Here is a 22,353-nt window from a genome sequence, read left to right on the forward strand (position 1 = left end):
AGGTTAGAAAGGTTGAAATCAGAGATAAACAGAGATCTCCTTTGAGTCAACAGATGAAAAAGGCACAGTCTGACACAAACTAAAATTATAATTAATGGAAAATATGAGACAGTGACAAAAGCATCAAATATGAAACAAGATGTCAAATATCTAGAAAAGTTGACTCTGAGGTGGCTTCTGCCTAGCCCAAGCTTCTCTGTATTTTGGTAGCTTTCATCCTTCTACCTCTCATTTTTCCCATTGAGAAACACCTGAAATACCTTTTACATTCTTCATCTCACTATAGATTCTATTCTCTCTGCATCTCCTATAGCTTTAGTATTCCCATGTTCCCAAATAAATTGTCATGATGTCTTTTCTTGATTCATTTTGCTGCCCTAGTACTTTGTATCCTTCCATAGTAGTTTACAAATGAAAGCACCCCTGGAAAAATCATACAAGAGTTCTAATTTAAGCAAGATTTTTAGATATTTATTTTCTACATCCAAACACATTAGAGGAAGTTCTCTTTTCTACACCGGAAGAAATATTCCTTACAGTCTAAATAAAGATACCATTTTGTTTTCCTAATTGGAGATATACTTCAGAGTAAAGGGATATTATTCTTCATTCATGAGTATGTATTTTAAACTCTAGTGACTAATCATGGAGCTGATATGATCTGAATGTTCATATCATAATAGATCATTATACTACTGGTTTTATTCTGTTGATTGTTCTAGATGTTCTTATTTCTCACCCCTGCCTGTTCAATAAATTTGTGCTTGCTATTACATGTTGCAGTTTATGAAACCAGACTTATGAAACACATAAATCCTGTCTGTTAAAAAGATGCATCAGAGTTTGCTGTATCAGAGACTTAAAACCACTGCCCAGAGTTAAAGGGCTGACAATCTGAGAGGTACAGCAGGATTTTATTTTCTCTTATGATGCTGGTGAGGTGTAGAAGTGCTGTGTTAATATGTAAGAGAATGCATGTTGTGTTGCCTTAATTTTACCCTTCAGGGATTCCTTATTTTATCATTCAGCATGGAGTTTTAGGGCAATAAGCAATCTGCATTACGGATCACAGCTATGAAATGGGGGATCAATTGCAGCAAAACTTCCACTTGCCTAATATTACATACATACATATGTCATATGTTTGTGCATGTGTATGGTCCTGTTCTTTCACCATGTAAGCTCTGAATGCATGCTAAATTTATGCTACATAAAAATGAGAAAAGGCTGCCACAAACTGTGGATTCCATAATTATTTTGTCCTAGGCAATATTCCAAGACACAGAGAACTGCACAGAAAATAGATGTTATTTCTATTACAGAGTCATTAGTGTCAAACTCAAGCCCTCAAAATAATAAGCCATAGCTCATTTTCCCAGAACTGTGAAATTATATGTTTTTAATTTTCCTGTCATTTTTAAATACTGTTTTTTGGGATTTTTTCTCAGCTATTCTCAATCTGTATAAATTGGATACCCATACCTATGTGCACTTTTCTATATTCACATGTAAGTATGTAAAAGTCTGTGAATAACTTTTACTTTTCCATATATGTATTAATTCCAGAGGAAAATCAATTCCAGTTGCACACACGCGAAATGTCTGTTTTTCATAGCCTGTCTGGCAGAAAATACTTTGTTCTGTTGGGATCATGATAACAGGGAGCTGTATGAACTCTTTTATGTCTGCATGCATATTCTCAGTCTTCCATTTACAATGACCTATATTGTATTTTAGATCTCTCAAAATGTTCTGATTAAAAAGGCTTGTCATGACAATTAAAAGTAGCCTAGTTTTTTAGTGGTTATCATATATTAAATTCTAAGTATCTTCATTTACTGGCAGTGTCTTGCTTTCAAAGACAGAGACTGACAAGTCTGTAATTATAGTTTGTATGATTTCACCATTTTTTCCCAGAAAGAACAAATATGCAGACTACATCTATAATGCTTCATTAACATCCTTATTAAAAAAGCCCTTCAGTATCTGACTGCATTAATTTTTTAAATTTACTTTTTGTTATGATCTGTAAGATGGAAAAGCCTTTTTACTTTATGCGCCAAAAAACAGTACTGAAGGTACAGAAGTGAGAATAAGGTCTGGAATTCAAAAGGTTTTATTTTCTAAAAAAAAAAAAAAAAAAATTAAAAAAGGATCTGACTTCTTCAAGGTCATATTGGAAATCTGGAGCAAAGTAAGGTCTCAGATTCCAGGCTAGTGCCCTTCATACAATGTATAAAATGCTAGGTATTATACTGCTAGAAGACATTACTGAGATCCCTTTAGGGAAAAGGAGAAAAAGAAAGGATTCATATCCTTCAGAAAAAAAAGATGTTAGATGTATAAAGGTTTGAACCTGCATTCATTTCCCACTACTTTGGTTGAGAATTGACAGCACGTAGTGTGTTGCAGGACTGTTCACCTACATGCTGGTCCTTAGAAATGTATGAGTGCTTTTCATTCTGCCAAATACATGCGTGCTGTAGGGTACAATCACTGTTCAAGCATTCTTTATTGCAGGTTGTCACTCATGTATTTGAATTGCACATTTTTCTCCAAATTTACTAAGAAATCTCTACCCAGGTTTTTTCTAACCCTTTACTGGACATGTCACTTGATTAAAGTTCAATTTTGCAAAACATCCCCGTCCCCAAGCTTCCTCAGGTCTTAGACACACTGTTTTTCATATTGTTTGGGTTTAACTCTGTTACCAACAAAGAAAAACTGACTTTGCATTTTTCCTTTCTTAAATTCGAATTTAACATGGGAAACAGTAAATACCAATGCTGAATTCAATGTTTTTCAAATGCAAAAGCTTAGACAAAAAACTATAAGAATTTTTAGAGTAATCTTATGAACTATTCAGAAGTTCAGTCCACTTTTTGTATGAGATGCCGATATCCTGATCATATGTCAAAGCACAAAGCTTAATATGCAGAGAATCTGTAGTGTCTTGGTTTTTATTATTTCTAGGGTTAAAAATTACACAGGAGACAACGTGTACTGCAGTATAAAAATGACTGGGTCCTCTTTCACTTTCATTTTGTGTCCTGTCTGTGTTTTGGAGGGACAGACTGTGAATTGTGCATTGCATTGACAGATACCACGACTATAAACTATTACTAATATGTATTCTCATGATTATAATGCACTTTTCCTCTTGCCCCATGTTACAAGCTGAGTAGCCAGACAGGTGACTGGGAATGGCTGCTCTTCCTTTGTATGCTGGGGAGCCTGAGAAGGAAAAGCTTCTCTCCAAGGTGAAGCCACTCTGCATTGTTTTGCACTCCAATGACAAAAGTAACCTCGAATTTAATTTCTTTTTGAAAACCGCTTTTGTATATTACTTCCTTTGATGAGGTCTTGAAAAAGAAAGTAAGAATCTTAGTCAAAGTGGGCTTATAGTAAGTTTACTTTTATCCATTGTCTGATTCTAAACAGTAAAGAGAGCAACACAGAGTCATCCTCATGCAAAACAGTAATGTTATACTTCGATGAGAGATCTGCCTTCAAAACCTTTAGCAACTCCAGCTGGCAACTATAACTTTTTTTGGCACTGAGACCTCTGGAAAAAAAGGAGATAGCAGGATGAAAAACTGCAAAAGAACACTAGAAATGGAATAATTTTCCTGTAAGTGGGAAAGTTTCCAAGGGTTAATCATACTGAAAATAGAACATTTTAATTGTACAGCTAACTTGCTACCATCTAAATTTCTAAGTGACAAACTGTCCCCACAAAGCACAATATAACATTTATTTTTAAATTAAAAAAAAAACCACCTTTTTTTTTTTTACTGCCATTAATGATGAGAGACACTGCAAAGCTTTGCAGTTCTGTTTAATTTCACAACTATTTCAAAACACAGATTTCAGAGCTGTGTCTGTAGACTACTGATGGACAATAGCCATCCCTACTGACTGCTGAAATACATACACAAGTCATATTTTTGTGCTAAGAGTGCTGATTTTCCATGAGAAACTTGAAGATTGATAACAATCACTTGTCCTGCACTGCGCTAGAAAGGTCTATTCAACTCAGAGTGGTGGAGATAAACAAAATAACCAAGAATCAAACATGCATTAAGGCCACCTTAACTATTTTCCTGAGCATTTACTTGTAGCCTGAAAAGATAATTTCCTTTCAAGGGTCATTAGCACAAGGAAAAGGTGCTACAATTCACATGGCACAGAGGCCTGGGAAATACCTTATTAAAACTATGTTGCCTCCACCTAATTAAGACCACAGAGAGGTGGTTTGTGTGCTCACTGCTCTGCCATTCTCTGCTCCATTGAAAACTTGTGTTCCAAAATCAAGGGCTGGGAAGTTAGGAAATACTGCAGCTAAGTTGGTTTTGGTTCACAGTTACATGATTTCAAAGAATTTTTACCTCTGTTCCAGGAGGCACTTTCTTTCCAGATCTTGATGACCCGTGGGATTCAATGGGTCTCAAATTCCCTTAAGGTCCTGTTAAAAGTCCCCCAGTGAGGAACATTTCAGGAAACCCCAAAAGTGTCCTCATTCTCTTCCCCTTCTCTGTGGGTTTCTTCTGGAGTATAATTATTATTACACAAGACAGCAGATGCAGAACTGAAACAGGTAGCCCCCAAGTATTTGTAGCCTTTCTGAAAAGACACTTGCAGCTTTTTGAAGTGTATCTGGCAGTGATCAAGTGTGAACCTGTGAGTTTTATCTTCAGTCAGTATTATGAAAAGAAAACACAGAAGAGCTGTCCTGGAACAAGAAGAAAGGTTTTCTTTCTCCCTTAAGACAACATGTGCAGTCTGAACATCAAAGACAATGACTGAAAGAGAAGCAAAAGGATGCATAAACTCTGCTAGCTTAAAGACATTTAGCAACACCTCACTTGGGCAACAACATTAACAAAACCCATGGATAATTTCCATTTAATGGGAAGAGGGTACCGTGGCAATGGGGCCTCAGCTCTTGTCATCCTTGGCTCCCGAAACTGGTGTGGTTACTTCAGCCACAAGCCTCTGGACCCCACCTCTTTGCCCATGGCAATGTTGTCACTTCCACGAAAACCTTTCCATGTGCCTGCTGTCTTCACCCTGTTTGGTAAGGAATGATATGTATGGGAGAGAGTGATAAATTATGTTCAGCACAGTAGTGGAGCAAAAAAATCAGCCTTCAAGTGTTTGTTGTGTATGGTCCTCTGCAGCCCAACAGGATTTAAAATGGGTTCTCGGGTCTTTTTAAATAGGAAAGAAAAAAAATAGGAAAAAAAAAAATAAAGGCTGCCTTATTATTAATCATTGCATGAAAATTGTGTTATCAAGAGAAATCTGTAACAAGTCTTTGCTTGATGCATGTCACTCAGTTCTCACATGGCCCTAAGAAGCCTTTTTACATCTTTCATTCCATTAAAAATTGTTTCAGTCCTTTCTCTCAAACACTTCAGCTGTGTTAGCACAGTGCTACAAACCATCCCTGGCCTGCTCTCTGTTGCTGTAGTATATTAAACCAGTCTTGGCTCTATAAATTTTCTTCATAGTCTTGGCCATATCTTTGTCTCAAATTCTTTTCTGAAGTTTATGAGATCCTTCATTTTTCATGGGTCGTAAAGTTAGAATGAACTGTTGAGGTATCTGTTTTGCCCTCCCAGATAAAACATTCCACATAATTTCTCTGAAAGAGATTACACTTGGATGGACCTGCCCCAGGCCTATCTTACAGCTCTGTGGAGGCTTCTTGCAGAAACGCCAGGCACATATTTTGGTAGAATACTTTCCCCACTTTCTGGACTCTTTCTTGTCTGTTGGCACTGTTTCTGATAGAACCTCAGTAGTACAGACCTGTGTAGCAAATTACAGGGTTTATCAAAGGTGGCAGGGTGCCAGGATTGCCGGATGCTCTGAAGGTCATCACCTGCAAGCAATTGTAGCATGCAGCATCTCTGTGCTGCACTCTTAAAAAGATCTGATCCAGGAACAAACTCTGGAAGGCACAAACATGCCTAATTTACATTTGCTTGCTTAATCTTGTGTCTACAATTACCTTGGAATATGTAAGCCAGAGATAGATTGATTATGTTTTTATTTTATGTAAACAAAATCAAAACTTCATAAGGTTTTGGAAATTCTAAGTTTGTTAGAATATGCTTTATAAACTTCTCTTTTACTTCTGTTTTCTTCTTCAAGAGTATATATTCTACATACAATGACAAGCATAAAATTTTGATTTAAAATATAAATTCACTGACTGAAATATAAATAAAAGCAAAATATACTTTTATTTCTAATTGCATTATCCTGTTACAAGGAGGCTCTGTGAAAATGTACATGCTTTTCTGATGATTGAGTACACTGTGTTTCCAGCCTTGTATTTCATGGGTAAAGCTCTGCTGTTTCCAAAGGAAAAAAAAAAAATAAAAAAAAGGGAACTTGGCAAAAGAACATGTTCTGGAATAGAATTATTCCACTATCAAACTAATGTGAGTTTCCAACCATTTCTGTGTGTGCGTGTGGAATAGAGCCCTGTTATAGCAGCTTTTTTATTGCAAAGCTTTAAAAATATGACTCATGGGTGTTTTGTCAGTGGAAATGTTTGTGAAAGATGTTAGAGTATTATTGTTTTCAAATTGTCTGTTCACTCTGATTTCAAAAGTTTATATACAGATCACATTCAATAATCTCTTGATTCAAATCATCTGAACGTAAGTTGGTGTGGATAAAACCCACTTCATCACGTTTTTTGTTCAACTTTCCATGTGATATCTGTTATAGAAGAGAGTCCACATTTTAAAATAGTGTGTTACTGTAGAAGTTGAATTTAAACACTTTTTTTTTGCTTAAATATCTGACATCAGAAAAGCATGTAAATGCACACATCAATTAAATGTGAATTTTCAAGGTAAATATATAACTAAAAACCTTTATGCCTCAAAGGGTAAATTAATAATAAGATTATCAGTACCACTGTGAATTTACTGACCAATGACTAATTGGAATAAAGTCTTCATAGAAAAAGTAATAATGAAAAAATTAATAATATTAAGAATGTTATTAAGGTATACATAAAGTTGTTACTCATGTTGAAGTGAGAATTTTATTTATTAATAAACGTGAGAGTAACATCTAAATACTCAAAACGTAAACCTCTACTAACTTCAGAATTCATAGAACAATGTAAAGATTTTATTATTTATAAGTGGACTACTGCTGGTCTTCATGATATTGACTGAAGAAAGGACACTAAAAAAATCAGAAGGAGAATGAAAGGGCCATGGAGAAAAATATACCTTTCATACTTCATGAATGTAACCAGATTTTCTATTTCAACCTGGCTTTTTTACTTTATAGAACCACTGGGTTCTTGGTGATGGAATGAAGAAAGTGTAGTTCATTTCTGTTTATTTTATGGACACCTTTATCTTAGTCCTCTAATACATGAAATCGTGTTTTATCTCTAACAAAGTATTAAACAAACAAACAAACAAATATCTGTTGAAATGATGGTTTGGCAGCATACTTTTATGTCACTTCTATCTCTCTGATTCATCAATGTTTCACTGTTTAGAGCCATAAAGACATATTTCACTTATGGTAATATTGCTCCTTGTCATGAAAACGAATCTGAAGCACTTGGCAGGATGTGTCCAAAAGTAAATAAACAGTAAGGGGCTTTGTTTTGTTTTTTTACTAGACATACCTCTTTTCATGGTTTTCTGGTTTTCAAAAATCCAACAAGAAGTGGCATTTACAGCCAGGCTGGTACTCAGTGAAAGTTTGGCCAATGTCACTTGGGAACTTCATATGAGGAACTTCCTAAGAGTGGAGCTTGTGGTGAGGTTAGACTATGATTGAAAAATCTGCTTCACTTTCCCAAAATCTCTTGTGATTTTAGGATGATTCTTGAATAGGAGAAGAGGTCAACATTTTTAGTCAAAATGTCTGCTTAATTACTTCTATTGGAAATGTTTTTAAATGGAAGAATTTTTATGAAGTTCAAAGAACTTTTTTTTTTAAGAAAAAAAAAGGTTTATTGGAAATGTTTTTAATTGGTTTTTTTTTCCTCAAGTACGAGCCTACTTTCTGACTCTCCCTTCTTCATTCTGCTGAATTTCAGATTACTCTATAAACTAGAGTTAACAAATAAATCCAAGTACAGCTAGACAGTTTTGTTTGTCAGCAGGCCTATATATTTTAAGACATGTACTAAGTAGAGACTGAACAAAATAATGAGAAAATATGTTTTCCTGAAGATAAAATGAAATATATTAAAATTTTAATATATTTTAAATGCTTTAATTAAAAAACAGAATTATATTTCTAACAAAATGTGAACCTTCTTTTCTTGGTATAGTAATAGCCTGTACTTATCAGTACCTGAAACAAATAAAAATAGTACTTGATCCCAGGAAAATAGTTGGATCATTTCATCAGAGATCACTAAAAACCTTTCCTTCCATGCAGCTCAGGAAAATGAAATTTTTTCTCTGCTCGCTGTAATTTCAATATTTTCAGGGGTTTTATTTCAAAGTCTGTGACCATGTGCTCCATTTCTGTGGTCATGCAGCTTTTAACTGACAATAAATTCTGATTGAATACATTTACATAACAAGGGTTCCCTAATCAGAAAATAGTTTGGGGCATCACAGCTCTTACTTTTCAAACAACCACAAGGAATACCAGTGACTTGATAAGTTTTCGTTATTCAGATGAGAAAGAATGAAAAAGGCAAATCATAGCAAAATTCTAAATTGTATTAATCTTGTAAGAGAAAGATTTTCATCACAAGGTCACTGTAGCGAATAACCTGAAGACATGCCTGTCTCTCAGAAGCTGAGTACAACTTGTTTCAACAGCTGTTTGCAAGCAGATGTGATCCTGGTACTTTACAACTGGAAAAGGGTCAAAACAAATGTTCAGTTCCAGTTACTCAAAATTAGACAGCAGAAATCACAGATATTAAGATCTTGCAATGGTTTCTGGTAAATGATATCCAGTTATGCTGAATGACAGCGCAAACATCCCCAAGAAAAAACAAGTGACTTTATCGGTGCACACATGGATAATGACAAAAAGTTCATATGGAGGCCTCGAGATTACTCAGTGTAGAGAAGTTGTAGTGATAAAGTTCCAATATTTTATTCAGCACTGAGACTCAACACACGTCATGGAAACTTCTGTAAGGATTCCAATATTATCGAGAGCTTAGCGACATAGGTAGCAAAATGGAGATGGCAAGAGCTCTGTTTGCTCATTGCAATGCCCGTGCTTGGAATTTGGCATAGTTTCAGACTGTAATAATACTACTATTGTATGTGACAACTCTGTAGAGGTTTAGCAAACTATAAAATTTAATTCAAATTACACAAACAAGATGTTATTTTGCAGGCCAAATAAAAAAAAAAGAACAGTCATGACAAAGTTATAAGGAATTTGGAATTTGACTGAAAGGATAGCATATGTGTGGAGGAGAACTGGTTTTAATTTCTGAGCTGACTAGAACAAGTCACAATAAGAAAACTTGGACGCATGCAAAGAAAGAATTTAAAATAATTGTTTGAACTGATTGCAAAGTGTTGTGAGTTTTAAAAATCACCTTCTTTCATACTTAGTTATATGGAAAAATTCCAAAGAGGGTAGATCTTTCCAGTGCAAGTTGCAGAAAAAGAAGACAAATCTTATTTCTCTCCACTCCTGAAATCTAGAAGTAAGATATCAAGCAAAGCTTAGCACCTTGTAATTCAAATGGCAGAACAGGCCAGCAGTAAGAGGTTTTTCAAAGTACAATTTCAGATTATGTATGCAATGAGGAGCACTCACTTGATATGGTATGCTAGAAGAGCTCCAGCTACAGAATCTTTGGCAAAGAAGCAAGGATAAAAATCTGTGAAGGGTGTAATTTCTGAACTGCCACAGACATTTTGGCAGGAATGATTTCTCAAGGGCAAATCCACCAAAAAGTTGTCCAGTTAGGAATTTTTGAAAGTGCCTGAGATTCCAAGGAAGAGGAAAGTTCCAAGGAAAGTGTGGCTGACAAAACTAGACACTTGAATTCATCAAAGTACTTTATGGCATTTTTCCTTGGCTCATAAATACATTTCCCAATGTCCAACATTCGGTCAAACTTTGAACAGAAGAGGCACCAATTATAGAAGATCTGGTCATTCATATAAACTTAATAGAAACATGCATGCAGAAAGTGCTTTGGATGAATGGCTTTAAATGCAGCTGTGATTGGCAGATTTTATAACTTTATTAGTATTTTTCCTGTCACGATTTGTCTGCTTCAGTCCATGTGGAAGATTCTGGATAATGGAAAGGGGGAAGTGAGACTGAGACCTGGGTTGAAGGGACTGGTATGACGCAGCACTGTTTTGACCAGAGAAATGAGTCCTGGAAGAAGTCATGTCACATGAGGCGGTCCAGCACGCTCCACTATTCTACAACCAAATGCTGTACATCCAGCTGGTCAGCAAATAAACATCAGTAAAGCAACCAGAGCGAAGCTAGTGTGTGGCCAGTGCAGGAGATGTGGCCCAGGCTACCGAGGAACAGGAGCCCGGATTCACACACGAGCCTCGACCGCTCACTGTGTGAGGCTTGACAGGTCGTACCTGTTGCAAGACAGTGTAAACTCACAAGATTGTTAATGTCAGATCAGAAATGTGTATATTTGTTCAACCAAACAGCAACAGTGTCTGTGTTCAAAAGCAGCAAAGGCAGTAACAACGGGCCTGGTGGCACTGGTAATGAGTGCTCTTTGTGGGCGTATTTAAATACTCTCTTCATTATAATGAACTGTGTCTTTGATCCACAATTTAACAATCATGACTGAACTTGTATATGATTTTACATGTTTATGAGGGGAAAAAAATTATGACTTACAGCTTGCAGATGTTGAAGAATCCATTTCAAGACACTCATCAGGAAGACTAGTTTCTGAACTTTTTCAGATTTGTTAGTTGCTCTTTTCCCTCATATTTAAAAGATTAATATTTGAAGGCAATTTTGCTATGATTAAACTTGTCCACTGTTAATAAAGTGAGAAAATGATCCCCTATTCAAAAACCATATTTTTATATTTAGAAATGAAGTCTAAAATGCCAGTAAATTAAGTCCAAAATGCCAGTAAATTAACCAAGTGAAAAGAGTAGCTAGCAATATAAAAGCAAAAATGTAGGGTTTTATATGTGCAAGTATTTATGAGCATTTCTTTTATGTTTTTGCATCTGCATTACTGTAGCCTGGATGTTTTGCTGAAGTATGGCAGCATCACTGTCCAATTTATGTATGTCATTGAAGTTCACCTTCAGCAAGAAATGCATGCAAAGGGAATTCTCAAGGATCCTCTGTGATCCATTTACCCCAAATCGTCTTAGACTGATTAACTTTGGTACTTGCATTTACTGAAATGCAACTGTTATTTTTTGTTACCATTTTGAGATAGGCTAACTATCCCTTTTACTCCCCGTCCCTACCTGAACTTCCAGCCACAAGGCAGCATCACTGCTGATCAAAACTCAAAAGTGGTCCTCAAAGTTGTCGCCATTAACACCACAATCAGCAGAACTGCAATTTCATTGCCTCTGAATAATCACAGCTTCCTCACTGCACCGGATTTGAAAACCAAAAAGAATTGTGTGTGACACTGGAAGATGCTAGGTTAACCATTGGTTATATTATTTTGATGGAAAATGTTTACTGAAACCACCCATGTCACTTAAAGAAGTTTAAAGCAGTTCATTATTTGATCTTATCTGCTCCTGTAGGTGTCAACAAAGATAAATCATTGCATTCAAAATGAAGGCAAGAGAAACAAACCTTGCAAGATTTTTGAGTGAGCACTCCCTTGAGCTAGTCAGTGCTGAAAATATTCAGTGATTTGCAGGGACCTGCCTTCCAGAACAGGTCCCATAAGGACCTCTAAACCAAATATGCTCCTATTTCCACATCTTTCAGTTAACAGGCACCTAGTGTACTGGAGTGATGTTCCATGTTTAACTAACTTTGATAGGGATCAGATCCTCAGAAGATGCAAACTGGAATTATTCCCTTCACTTCAGCAGAGTTGTCCTGATTACTAGCAGATCTGGTATTATCACCTTTTTAATAACTGCATTCTCAGCATACACTGTACTTAAATCCTACTGTTTATTGCACCTTGCAGGTTTTCTCTAAGATGGAAGATCATTTTTAGTCAGAACTTTTGAAAGCCTGAGAAGAGAAACAAAGAGAAATATGATACTACTGGAAGACGAAGTCAGAATATTGTCTTCTTGCGTTACTATTACTCCCATATTAGCAACCTCAGTGCAAAAAGTGTCAGTACAGGCAGGGAGTGCTCAGTGGCTGCCACCTCGTATGCTGCAGGAAATGGCTGCGGGTGTCAGCTGTGGGTGGAGGGCTGCAGGACCAGCACACACTGCTCTGGTGGTGTAGGCATTAATTACAGTCATTATGCTAATCAGAGGCAACTGGATGTATTACTGAATAAGAGGTTTGCTTTTAAGTACCGTGGGCCCAGAGGTAACAGCAGCTCTGCCCAGATCTGGCCAGGTCTCAGAGTGACTTTCAGCTGAAATGATGTTGGGTTCCAGCCCTATTACTCCTAAGGGAATCAGAAATGATCTTCCCTTTTGGGAGGCAACATTAAAGACCGTCTCTGGGCCTTTACTCTCAGATTAGCCTTGTGAGGTCACTTGGGAATTAAAGCCAGGTGCTGCTTTTAAGTTGCAAGGATGACAATTCTGAAAGGAATGGGGGTCACTGAGTTAGGAGTAATTGTGATGTACTTATAGTGCATGAGAAATTCCTTGTTATAGAAGAAAAGTTTCAGTTACAGAAATAGCCTTTTCAGGTCAAGTGGGTGTTTGTAGAGATTTTGGAAAATTGTGTTTCAGTTAGTAAAAGATGAGACAGAATTATCAGGATGGTGTAGCACTGATTGCTTGTGGAGCTGAGAGATATATACTCCAGAGTTCAGATTCTGGCTCAGAAAAAAACATATACATATGCAGTGTAAGTATGATAATATTATTCCTAAAGAACAAATTACCAAAATACATAGTTAAATATGCATCAGCAACAAGAAGAAAAACTGATGTTTTGCTGGCTCAGAAACCTGATTGAACACCCGAGTGAATACATAGCTGAACAGTTTCTTTGTCAGTGGTGGGGTTTTTTTCTTTGCATTGTTATAAAATTTTTGTTTTGCTTGATGTACCTGATGGTGAGAAACAGAGTGCTTTTTCCCAGGAAATGAATACACAAAAAGAGCTCAGATGCACAATCCTGTATTGCAAATATGTGAAAAAATCATAGTAGAACTTAACTGATTAGGGTCACTATAAAAAAAAATATGGTCAAATTATCTGAGGAAAATGTAACCAAACCAGTACTTTTTTTAATCTTCAAAAATGGTGTGTCAGTAATTGATGAATAAAACGTGATCAATCAAGGTATCTCATACAATTCTATGATAGTTGTAAAGATAGATTGTTATTTATACTGCAGGCATTATTGGAAGCCTGACTCCTACTTCTAGTTGTATGCAACATTGAAAATGTAACCTTTAAACTTCTTTATCTACCATACCACAGAGTAAATATGACTAATGAATGGTTACGGTATTAGACATAAAGTACCGGATATGATAGGTCAAAAATGTTGTAACCTTAGGAGTATTGTTTCAGTTTTTGCAGATATGTGCAGTCATCTGGCTTATTCTGATAGCCCACATTTCAAGGACATGTCACAGGGAGCAGCACCATGCTGTTGAATTAAGGAGGCCAGGTAATTGTGAGAAGGCGCAGGAAACTGGCTTTTAGCTCCACTCACAATTTCACGCCTAACTTCTTATTTCTCTGCTCTTTAGACCACAGTTCATAAAAACAGTCACATTTGGGTTTGTTATTAATACAGGCTAAAGCATCATTAAACTTAGGAGAAATGTTTTCTATTAAACTGAGAAAATGTTCTCAAATGGAGAAATAAAACCCAAAAATTAACTCTCACTTTACAATGATGAAAACAATGGATTTGTTGGGTTTAGGTTTTCAGAGCTTATTAGATCCTATATTAGTGGATGTAAAATCTGTTTAAAGTGATAAATACCTGGTTTACAGGTAAAGATTATAATTATGATGTAATTGATAGATATTTAGCAAATAATTATTCAAGTTGGCTAGAAGGTATAAGACAAAAAATTTAATGTCTTTGAGCCTTTCTGAAACTGCCTTTTTATCAAGCTGAAACAAAAAGGAGAAACCCAAGCTAGCAAGTACTTACTTTCAGTTTTAAATGGCATAAAGAATATGAAACTCTTATTATTTATGCCAGTTTTCAATCCCTATCTAACATGAAGAAAATCAGTTTTAAGCTTTTAATGGTGCTACAATGCATTTTTCAGGTCTTAACCTGATGTCTTATATCTGTTTTTCAGAAGCAGCTGCTTTCCATACAGGCACCTAAACAAAGGCTTGTCTTTCAAGAGTGTCTGGTATCTCCTGACTCCCAGAGTGAGGCACCCATGGCCAGATTTTCAAGTTCTTAACATACTCATTGCTGAAAAACAGGTCCATGTTGACAACATATAGGGTCAAAGCTAGCCACCTACTACTTAATTCAGCAGAGCTGCTTGGGATCTACAATGAGATCAGATTCTGGCTCTTGATGTCTGTGTGTTCCTATGAGCAAGGGCAGCTTTAGGATTCAAATTTCTTATGAATTTCTTTTTTGAACTGGATTTTTTCCTGTTACGAAAGGAAACCTTCTCTGAATTTTGTACTTTGATATTAGTCCCTCTTTCATTTGTAATTTTCTATGGTTCTCTGAGGTCTAATAATATAGTAACCTATTCTCCACATGGATATCCTCAGCTTTCTTTTTCACTTGGATGAGCCTTTTCATGAAACTTAGTGTTCTGAGATTTCTGTGCCTGCATTAGGCTGAACTGGCTCATGAATTCACAAACTAGTGGTGAGGATCAATTAGAGTCTTATATAGACAAGGCATGATCATGTAGACCCTGTTTCCTGAGGACAGCAGGCTAAAAAGTAACAAGAGAAATCTTATTTTCTCCTTCTCTAGTAATCAGTTATATTCTACTTGAGTGTGGCTGAGTACAGTGTGCTAATAATTTCTAGAAATATGATACAAAGACATCTGAGGTGGAACAGTATTTTTCTTGCCTCACTGCTGTTTACGACATGAACTTTTTGGCCCTAACCCCATTCTTTTGCCTGCAGATTTTTTTTTACTGTCACATGGAATATTTTCCTTGGTGACATATAATATAAGTGAAGCGGGATTTAATGAGGAACTAGGATCAAAATAGGGTTTTCCCAACCTGAAAGATGTTATTCTTTTGCCCAATCTAATGCTACAGGAGGAAGTGCCATGTGGCCCTGCTCTCTACTGCTGCTTCTGCTTCGTATCTGGAGGCACCACTTCAAGGACTGGTTTCTGCTTGGGCCATGGGGGTCTTTGCCCATGTCTTACTGACTGAAGTGGTAGGATTGTAAGCTCAAGCCAAACTTGTTTTCCTTCTTTTGAGGTCTCCTTGTATCTTTTCTCTGTGGGAATGGATGAAGTGAACCTTCCTTGCAGAGTGCAGCAGATTTGGTTGGGGGAGAGAGAAGTTTGCTAGTGACAGAATGAAAATGGCATAAACAAAAAAATATATTGTGTGTTTAATGAACACACTTTGCATAAAGTAATATAGCAACTAACCAAACTAAACAGCTTTAGTTAACAGAGAGGAAACAAACGTTTTCACGGTACAAAAGATATCTTTTGAATCTTTCCCTAGGGCACAAGTTCCAACCCACTTGCTATTCCAAGAGAGAAAGAGACCTTTCTCTACCACTTTCAGAGCTTTTCCTCCAAGTCCCTTTTGGCAATCATATGCTCACCATTCAGGAATGTTCCTGCTGTGATATCCTTCAGTCCAGTTTGCCAGCTAATTTATCATATTAATGTTTTGGTTGAATGATCCTCTTTAAAGTTTTCATTATAAAAAAAATTCTCTTTTTAATATAATTTCATGTTCCATCAGCATTAAGACATGGTATACTGATTCCTTCATTAAGATAAATACTAGAGGAAAGCAATGATTTTCTTTGAGTTGTTGATATATTAAAACCAAAACAATTCTATTTTCTGTAGGACTTTCTGGGATCTCTTTTTTTAAAAAACAAACCAAACCTAACAAACAATGCCCACCCCCACCCCCCACCAAAAAACCCTCAAACAATCAAAGAAACAAAACCTAAACCCCCCACAAAAACCAAAACCACATTTCAGTTCTTGTTCCAGTTTTCCATGGAGAATGATTCAATTTTTTGTTTTCAGAGTGCACACATCTAGTCAGTACAGATAGCTTTTGCTGCTCACTGTAGCATCTTCCTTACAAATGTCACTGCTGGACAGTGTTGTTTCCTTTTGATCTGCTTCTGCCTTCAGCAGTTTCAGTACAAATTTGTGCTTCTGCTGCAGCTTCCCATACTGTGGTACTCTTGCCACAAGTTCTATGTGTTCCTTAAAGTGTGATGTCACAGTTGTTTTTAAACCAAATCTTCACCTTGACTAAAGTCTAGGAGACAGCCTGCTGAGAATACAACACACTTTGAGAGCTGTTTTTCTCATGTGTAACATTTTCCAGGACTGTATCCTGCCCTTCAGAAACCAGGTAAAATCTTTCTGATTGCTTTGGTTCACTATTTATCAGGAAAAGTGGGTTTGCCGGCCTGGGTGGAGTATTCATTAGAGTTTGTAAAGCCTGCTTTGTTTTAGATACGTGTGTTAGTGTAAGTCATATCTCTTAAGAATGTGATTTTTGGCAGTGTTTGATACTGGCAAGAGCCCTAATGTGATACAGAACTGGCAGAAGTGCTTTTGCTGGTATAGAACGTACTCAAAGGCCTGGAATCAATAAAAACAACCAGAACCACCTTTGCCAGCATTACTATATTATTAAACATTTTCTAGCATAGACCTGTCAGAAGACCAATTTTCAACCCCACATTTCTCTTGGTTATTAATTGTTATTTTATTGGGAGGAATGTCCAAGCCTCTACCTCATGTATAAATATTTTTGGCCTGAATATTTTCTGCCATGGAAGTTTTTCTACCAGTGGTGGGAAGGGGCAGGGGAACAATAATATATTTGACACATCTGCATGGATTCTTTTCTATCCAGAATGTCCTGACATTGAACGTTTGTCTCCTCTCCCAGATGCATTCCTAAATCATAGTGTAGTGACCACAGCTAATTTGTGTTGGAAATAATTATATAGGTAACTGTCACGTAGCCTACAGTTAATGGTGCCCCTCTTCTAATGGCTGGATGGGCAAGGGGTTTGTGTTTGCTTGCTCATGAGCTTGAGGAGCAACTATAACAAATGGGATGAGAACAATATATAACAATATGTGATGTACAGTGAGGCCTTGGTGTTTTCCTTTCTTCTGATGAGAACTGCAGCAAATGGATGCAGGTCCAATAGTATATGCAACTTTCTGCCCCAACTACTCCATCTGTTGCAAGAAAATAAAATGTGTTTACACACAGAACCATAGTGTGCCCTTTGACCCCACAGTCGTTGCTAGGTTTAGCCATCAAAATATGTAGTTATTTAAGGAAACAAGCAATAATGTTCAAAATCAGTGAAGGGGAAAGCACATAGTGTAATCAGACAAGAAGCAAAGACATGGCTGCCACTTCCCATGCCTGTTATGTTACTCCAAGCCAGCATGTGATTGTTTACACTCCCAAACTTTCCAGGATCCTGCCGCCATCACCACCAATAACGTTGCAAAAGGTAAAGGATGTGGCTTGGTGGCATTCACCCACTTCCAAAGCGAAGTTAATTATCCTGTGGTGTTGCTTGTGCCCTGGAGTTGGCAGTTGCTGGAGACCAGCTCTACTGCTATTGCTAAATTTTTTTGGGCTCAGGTGGACTGACCCACCGTGTCTGGATTTCATCCAGGGCTTACCATATACATGTGCTCCTGGCTTCCAAACTTTCCATCTGGAAATTATGCTCATTGTCCCTCTTCCAAAAGATTCTCCCTAAATTCCACTGATTTCAATGACAGAAGTATATCTGGGAAGTGGATAAAGCTCAGCAGACAAACAAACAAAAAAAAAACCCACCAAAAAAAAACCCCAAAAAACCAAACAAATCAAAAAAAAAAGGTAAAAAATATATTGCCAAGTGAGCCTGTCAGCATTTGCTATTCATTTTGTCTGTGTCCACAGCATGCGTGTACAACCAGTCCAGTTAATTAAACCCATGAAAGTGCTTATTAACTGTCCACATATTATTTAGCATTCCTAAGGCCTAAGAGTCTAAATCTCTTTCTGGAAGACTTTGCTCTGAAAATGAGTCAAACTGCAGAAAACTGCAGTGTCTCACCAAATGAAGTTCAAAAAAAAAGCTGTTGCAAGAGTCCGGATTTCTGAGGAGACTGGAAATGAAAGCTGACTTGTCAGAACTGTTTCTGGAGTGGTAACAGATTAGGCAGTGCTGTCTTTTAAATATCTGGTTTAGCTGCCTTCAAGGTAAACTTTATTATGCAACAAGACAGAAGTGGCAGACTTTAATAAATATGTGGGAACTAATAACTGGTCACCCTTGTAGGGAAAACCCAGATAGACTATGTTAATAATTGGGCCCTTTTGTAGTGAGGAGTTTTCCAGTACCTAGCTACAAGAAAGCTGGAGAGGGACTTTTTAAAGGAGCATGTAGGAATAGGATAAGAGAAAATGGCTTTAGACTGAAAGAGAGTAAGTTTAGATTAGATATTAGGAAGAAATTCCTTTCTGAGAGAGTGGTGAGGTGCTGGAACAAGTTACCCAGAGAAGTTGTGGATGCCCCATCCCTGGAAGTGTTCAAAGAAAGGTTGGATGGGACTTCGAGCAACCTGATCTAGTGCAAGAAGTCAGCCCAAATCATTTTATGTTTCTATTGTTTTATGAGACCCAGAGATCAACTTAAATCCTGTAGAGGCTTTAGGTGAGTCATCGGGGTCCCAGCTGCAGCTTTATGGGTTCTAAACTCATTTTCTACCTGAGAAACAGCTAAGAGGGATATTATTTTAATTGAGTTTTGATTCATCCCTATAAAAAGGGATGTTAAAAATCATCAGCCTAAACTTAAGGTAAAAATACCACGAACATTTTTTAATTATTCTTTTATTAAGAAGAATGGATTATTAAAAACATCTGGCCCTGAAAGTACTTCTACTTTTAACCAACATTTCTTTTATGAGGTAATGGTCCATTCAGAGAAATGAAGCCTGGGAAAGGTATCTTGCCTAAACAGAAATTTTAAGGAGTAGTCTGAGATAACAGAAAAGGGATTGAAATTTAGAGTTTAGGATACCAAGATCTTAAATTATTATTTGATTATAGAAGTATGACAGTAAGTTTCAACTGGTTTGGGTTGTCATTGTCATTAGTATTAGACACACATGATAGACAATACCTACCTCAAGAAAACTCAAAAAACCCAGAAAATGAAGTATAACATAAATGAAATACTTGCTTTCTTAATAGCTCTGGGTAAGCCACTAAATGTCGCTGGAATTTTTTCCCTTCTCTTCCTGGTGCCTGACAGGGCTTAGCTGTCCTACATTTTCTATTTCCAGATCTTGATTTTCCAAACTATGTTTTTAGAGAAGCAGTGGTAGAAGAAATCACCTAATTTTTCTGTAACTGGTAGTTTTAGCACAGAGTGAATAGCTATGCTGTATTACTCTAACATCCTGCTTCTGACAGCAGGATAAAGCTCTCTCAACAATCTCGCTGGTTGTTCAAATCATTTGGAGATGGGGCATCTTTTTTTCATCTTTGTCACATATGGTGAGGTAGGAAAGGCTGTTTTCTGGATTGGATGGGAGGGAAAGTGTTCATTTCTCTGAATGGTGCTGTAATGGATTGGCCATTTAGTTGAAATAGTTGGTAATTTCAACTTCATTTTTTTCAGTATGAAACTACTTGCTGAGATTCACCCAACTTTGCTGTCAGATCAAACAGAACCACCTATTTTGGCAGATGGTTTATTTGGTGGAAATTGCTCACAATATCTCATTCATAAACACCCTGAATTCTGCCTTTCTCCATATTTTTATCCTGTCTGATTTATACTTCAGCTTTTTGGATGCTGGCTTAGAAAGCCTGTGAAACCTCTTTCCGTGAAATGGGGGTTTCAGCTGTGAATTCTAAGTGTCATAAACCCACAGGTAGCAAATAAAAACAGGATAGGCAAATCATCCCTTCTCCAAGTCCCTGTGACATTCCTGGCACATTTTTCTTATCTCTCTGTGCCTGTAACCTTTGTCCTTCTAAACTTTATTCTACAAAATTCTTAAATCTCTGAAAAACCCACCTGCAATATAACATATCGGAAAATTTGCTATTTCCTAAAGGACATGGGGTTAAAAAGGAACATTTTCCTCCTCACCCTCCCCAATGTCCCTGTATTCCCGCCACTGTAAATATCCAAGGCCACTGCCACCCCTCCTTCACTTGCTTCCTTATACCCAGCTGTCTGATTCTCTCACATACACAGAGATGCCTAAACCGGTCATACAGGTTCAAGCAATTTCAGTCACTGTATTCACTGCCAGTAAATCTAATTATTTCTAACTTGACCTTAACCAGAAGGCCACATTTTGAAACCCTCCCAACAATTCAATATATCTGCAACATGGTGTATGTAAGTAGAAAATCCTAAGTCTGTTCCAGTGGCACACAAGGAGCACATGCTTCTTCCTCCTCCTCTTCGTATCTCTCTCCCCCTAAGATGAAACTCCCACACCACCTCTACTGGTTTCAGGTGTAATCATAAACCAGCTGAAGGCAATTATGGGTAATGTAGTCCCATGGCTCACGCCTGTCTGTTTGAACAAGCGGTGCCAGGTTCCTGCTAGACTGCACATTCCAGCAGGCATTGCTCAGCACTCTGAAGAGGGAGGCTTGCCAGGTGTGCTCCAGCACCTACCTGAACCCTGAGCACGCCAGAGTGTTTCAAAGCCAGAGCAGGAATAAGTTCTCCTTCAACAATACTGATGTCTTGAACAAAACCATAGTTTGGATCTAGGGAAAACCTCCTAGTTTCCAGAATGGTGAGTTTGCTTTTTCTTAAAGTATCTTTTGCTGATTATGTTTAAAATACATTGGAGGATCTGAAATGTCAGAGCAGTTTTTTGCCTAGTACTATTGCATCAGTCCAATACTATCTTTGGCCATTGCTAGTTCCAAGTGCTACTGGAGAAGGTGCAGAACTTATGTACATTTTGAATTGCATGATATCGTACCCTAGGGTGATTTGGGATGTGTGGAGAAAGACACTTGCTAAGTGCTGGTGATTGCCTTTGCTGAGAGCATAAATAATGGTGAACCTCTTAAAATTTTTAATCAGTCAGTCTTAAACTCTTCTTCTCTGTCTTACTTCTGCGAGATGAGCTGCTGTAGATCTCTGTGTGTGTGTGTGTGCGTGTGCGCGCACGCACCTCTGTGCGGTTTGGTTTTTTTTGCTGGTTGATTGGTTGGTTTGGTTTTATTGAAGCACTGTATGAACTAAAACACTCCATACATGTAGCTGTTGAGTTGGCCTCCGGCTTTGTCAGTTGGGGCTCAGAATGGTGAACACCTCCTAACAATCCTCCCTACGAACAAGGCGGCCATAAGAAGTCAGAAAAAGAGAGTTTAAAGAGCACATACACTTTTGAACACTGAAATATTCATTCTCTATTAAAAGAATCCTTGAAAGGTAATACCTCCAGCCTAAATGGAGGCAAGACCTATCATGCTAACATACCTTGAACCAACTCCCTTTATGGCTAAAAAATAACAAGCAGAGCTGGCCGGTCTGTTTAAAAATAGAAAGATTTAAGTGAAAGACAAAAAAAGCAGCAGTTCTTGTTCTTTTCCCACCTGTTATTACCACTCAGCTAATACCTCTTTTTTCCATATGGATTTATTTTTTTAAGAAGAATGATCAAAATTTTAACAGCTTGGGAATAGTTTTTGACTGGCTTTATTGAAAGGGAAATAGGTATCCTCCTGAGTAACTGATCTAGAGAGAGAAGAAGTGAGGGAATCATTCATACTGGGTAGGTCTTGGGAGGCACAAATTGCCACACTGGCAGCGCTTTCCCTGGCCCGAAATCATGTACTTGACAGTTGTTAATATAAAAGGCTCCAACACTGAACTTATACACTGAAAACAGTTGCACAGTGTCTGTGTTGGGTGGGACATACACAATGGGATTAACAGCACAAGTTCAAGCTGGTTATTGACATGTGAGAAGCCAGAGGATGGTGTTTGCCTTGGGTACATTAAAAACAAGGAATACTTACATTTGTATTCACTAAACGAC

At 37.3% G+C, this 22,353-nt stretch overlaps 1 protein-coding gene across 1 annotated transcript in view; it reads left to right on the forward strand.

The window, feature by feature from the left end:
- The first annotated feature begins 20,943 nt into the window (after positions 1-20,943).
- The window catches only part of MACC1 (MET transcriptional regulator MACC1), a 36,946-nt gene continuing 35,536 nt past the window's right edge, over positions 20,944-22,353 (forward strand). Inside the window, exon 1 of the mRNA XM_048303867.1 lies at positions 20,944-21,096. Coding sequence (XP_048159824.1) covers positions 21,094-21,096 — 3 coding nt within the window. The 5' untranslated portion in view covers positions 20,944-21,093. The remainder of the gene's footprint in view (positions 21,097-22,353) is intronic.

Source organism: Corvus hawaiiensis, chromosome 1, assembly GCF_020740725.1.
Source record: "Corvus hawaiiensis isolate bCorHaw1 chromosome 1, bCorHaw1.pri.cur, whole genome shotgun sequence".
In the NCBI taxonomy this organism is placed as follows: domain Eukaryota; kingdom Metazoa; phylum Chordata; class Aves; order Passeriformes; family Corvidae; genus Corvus; species Corvus hawaiiensis.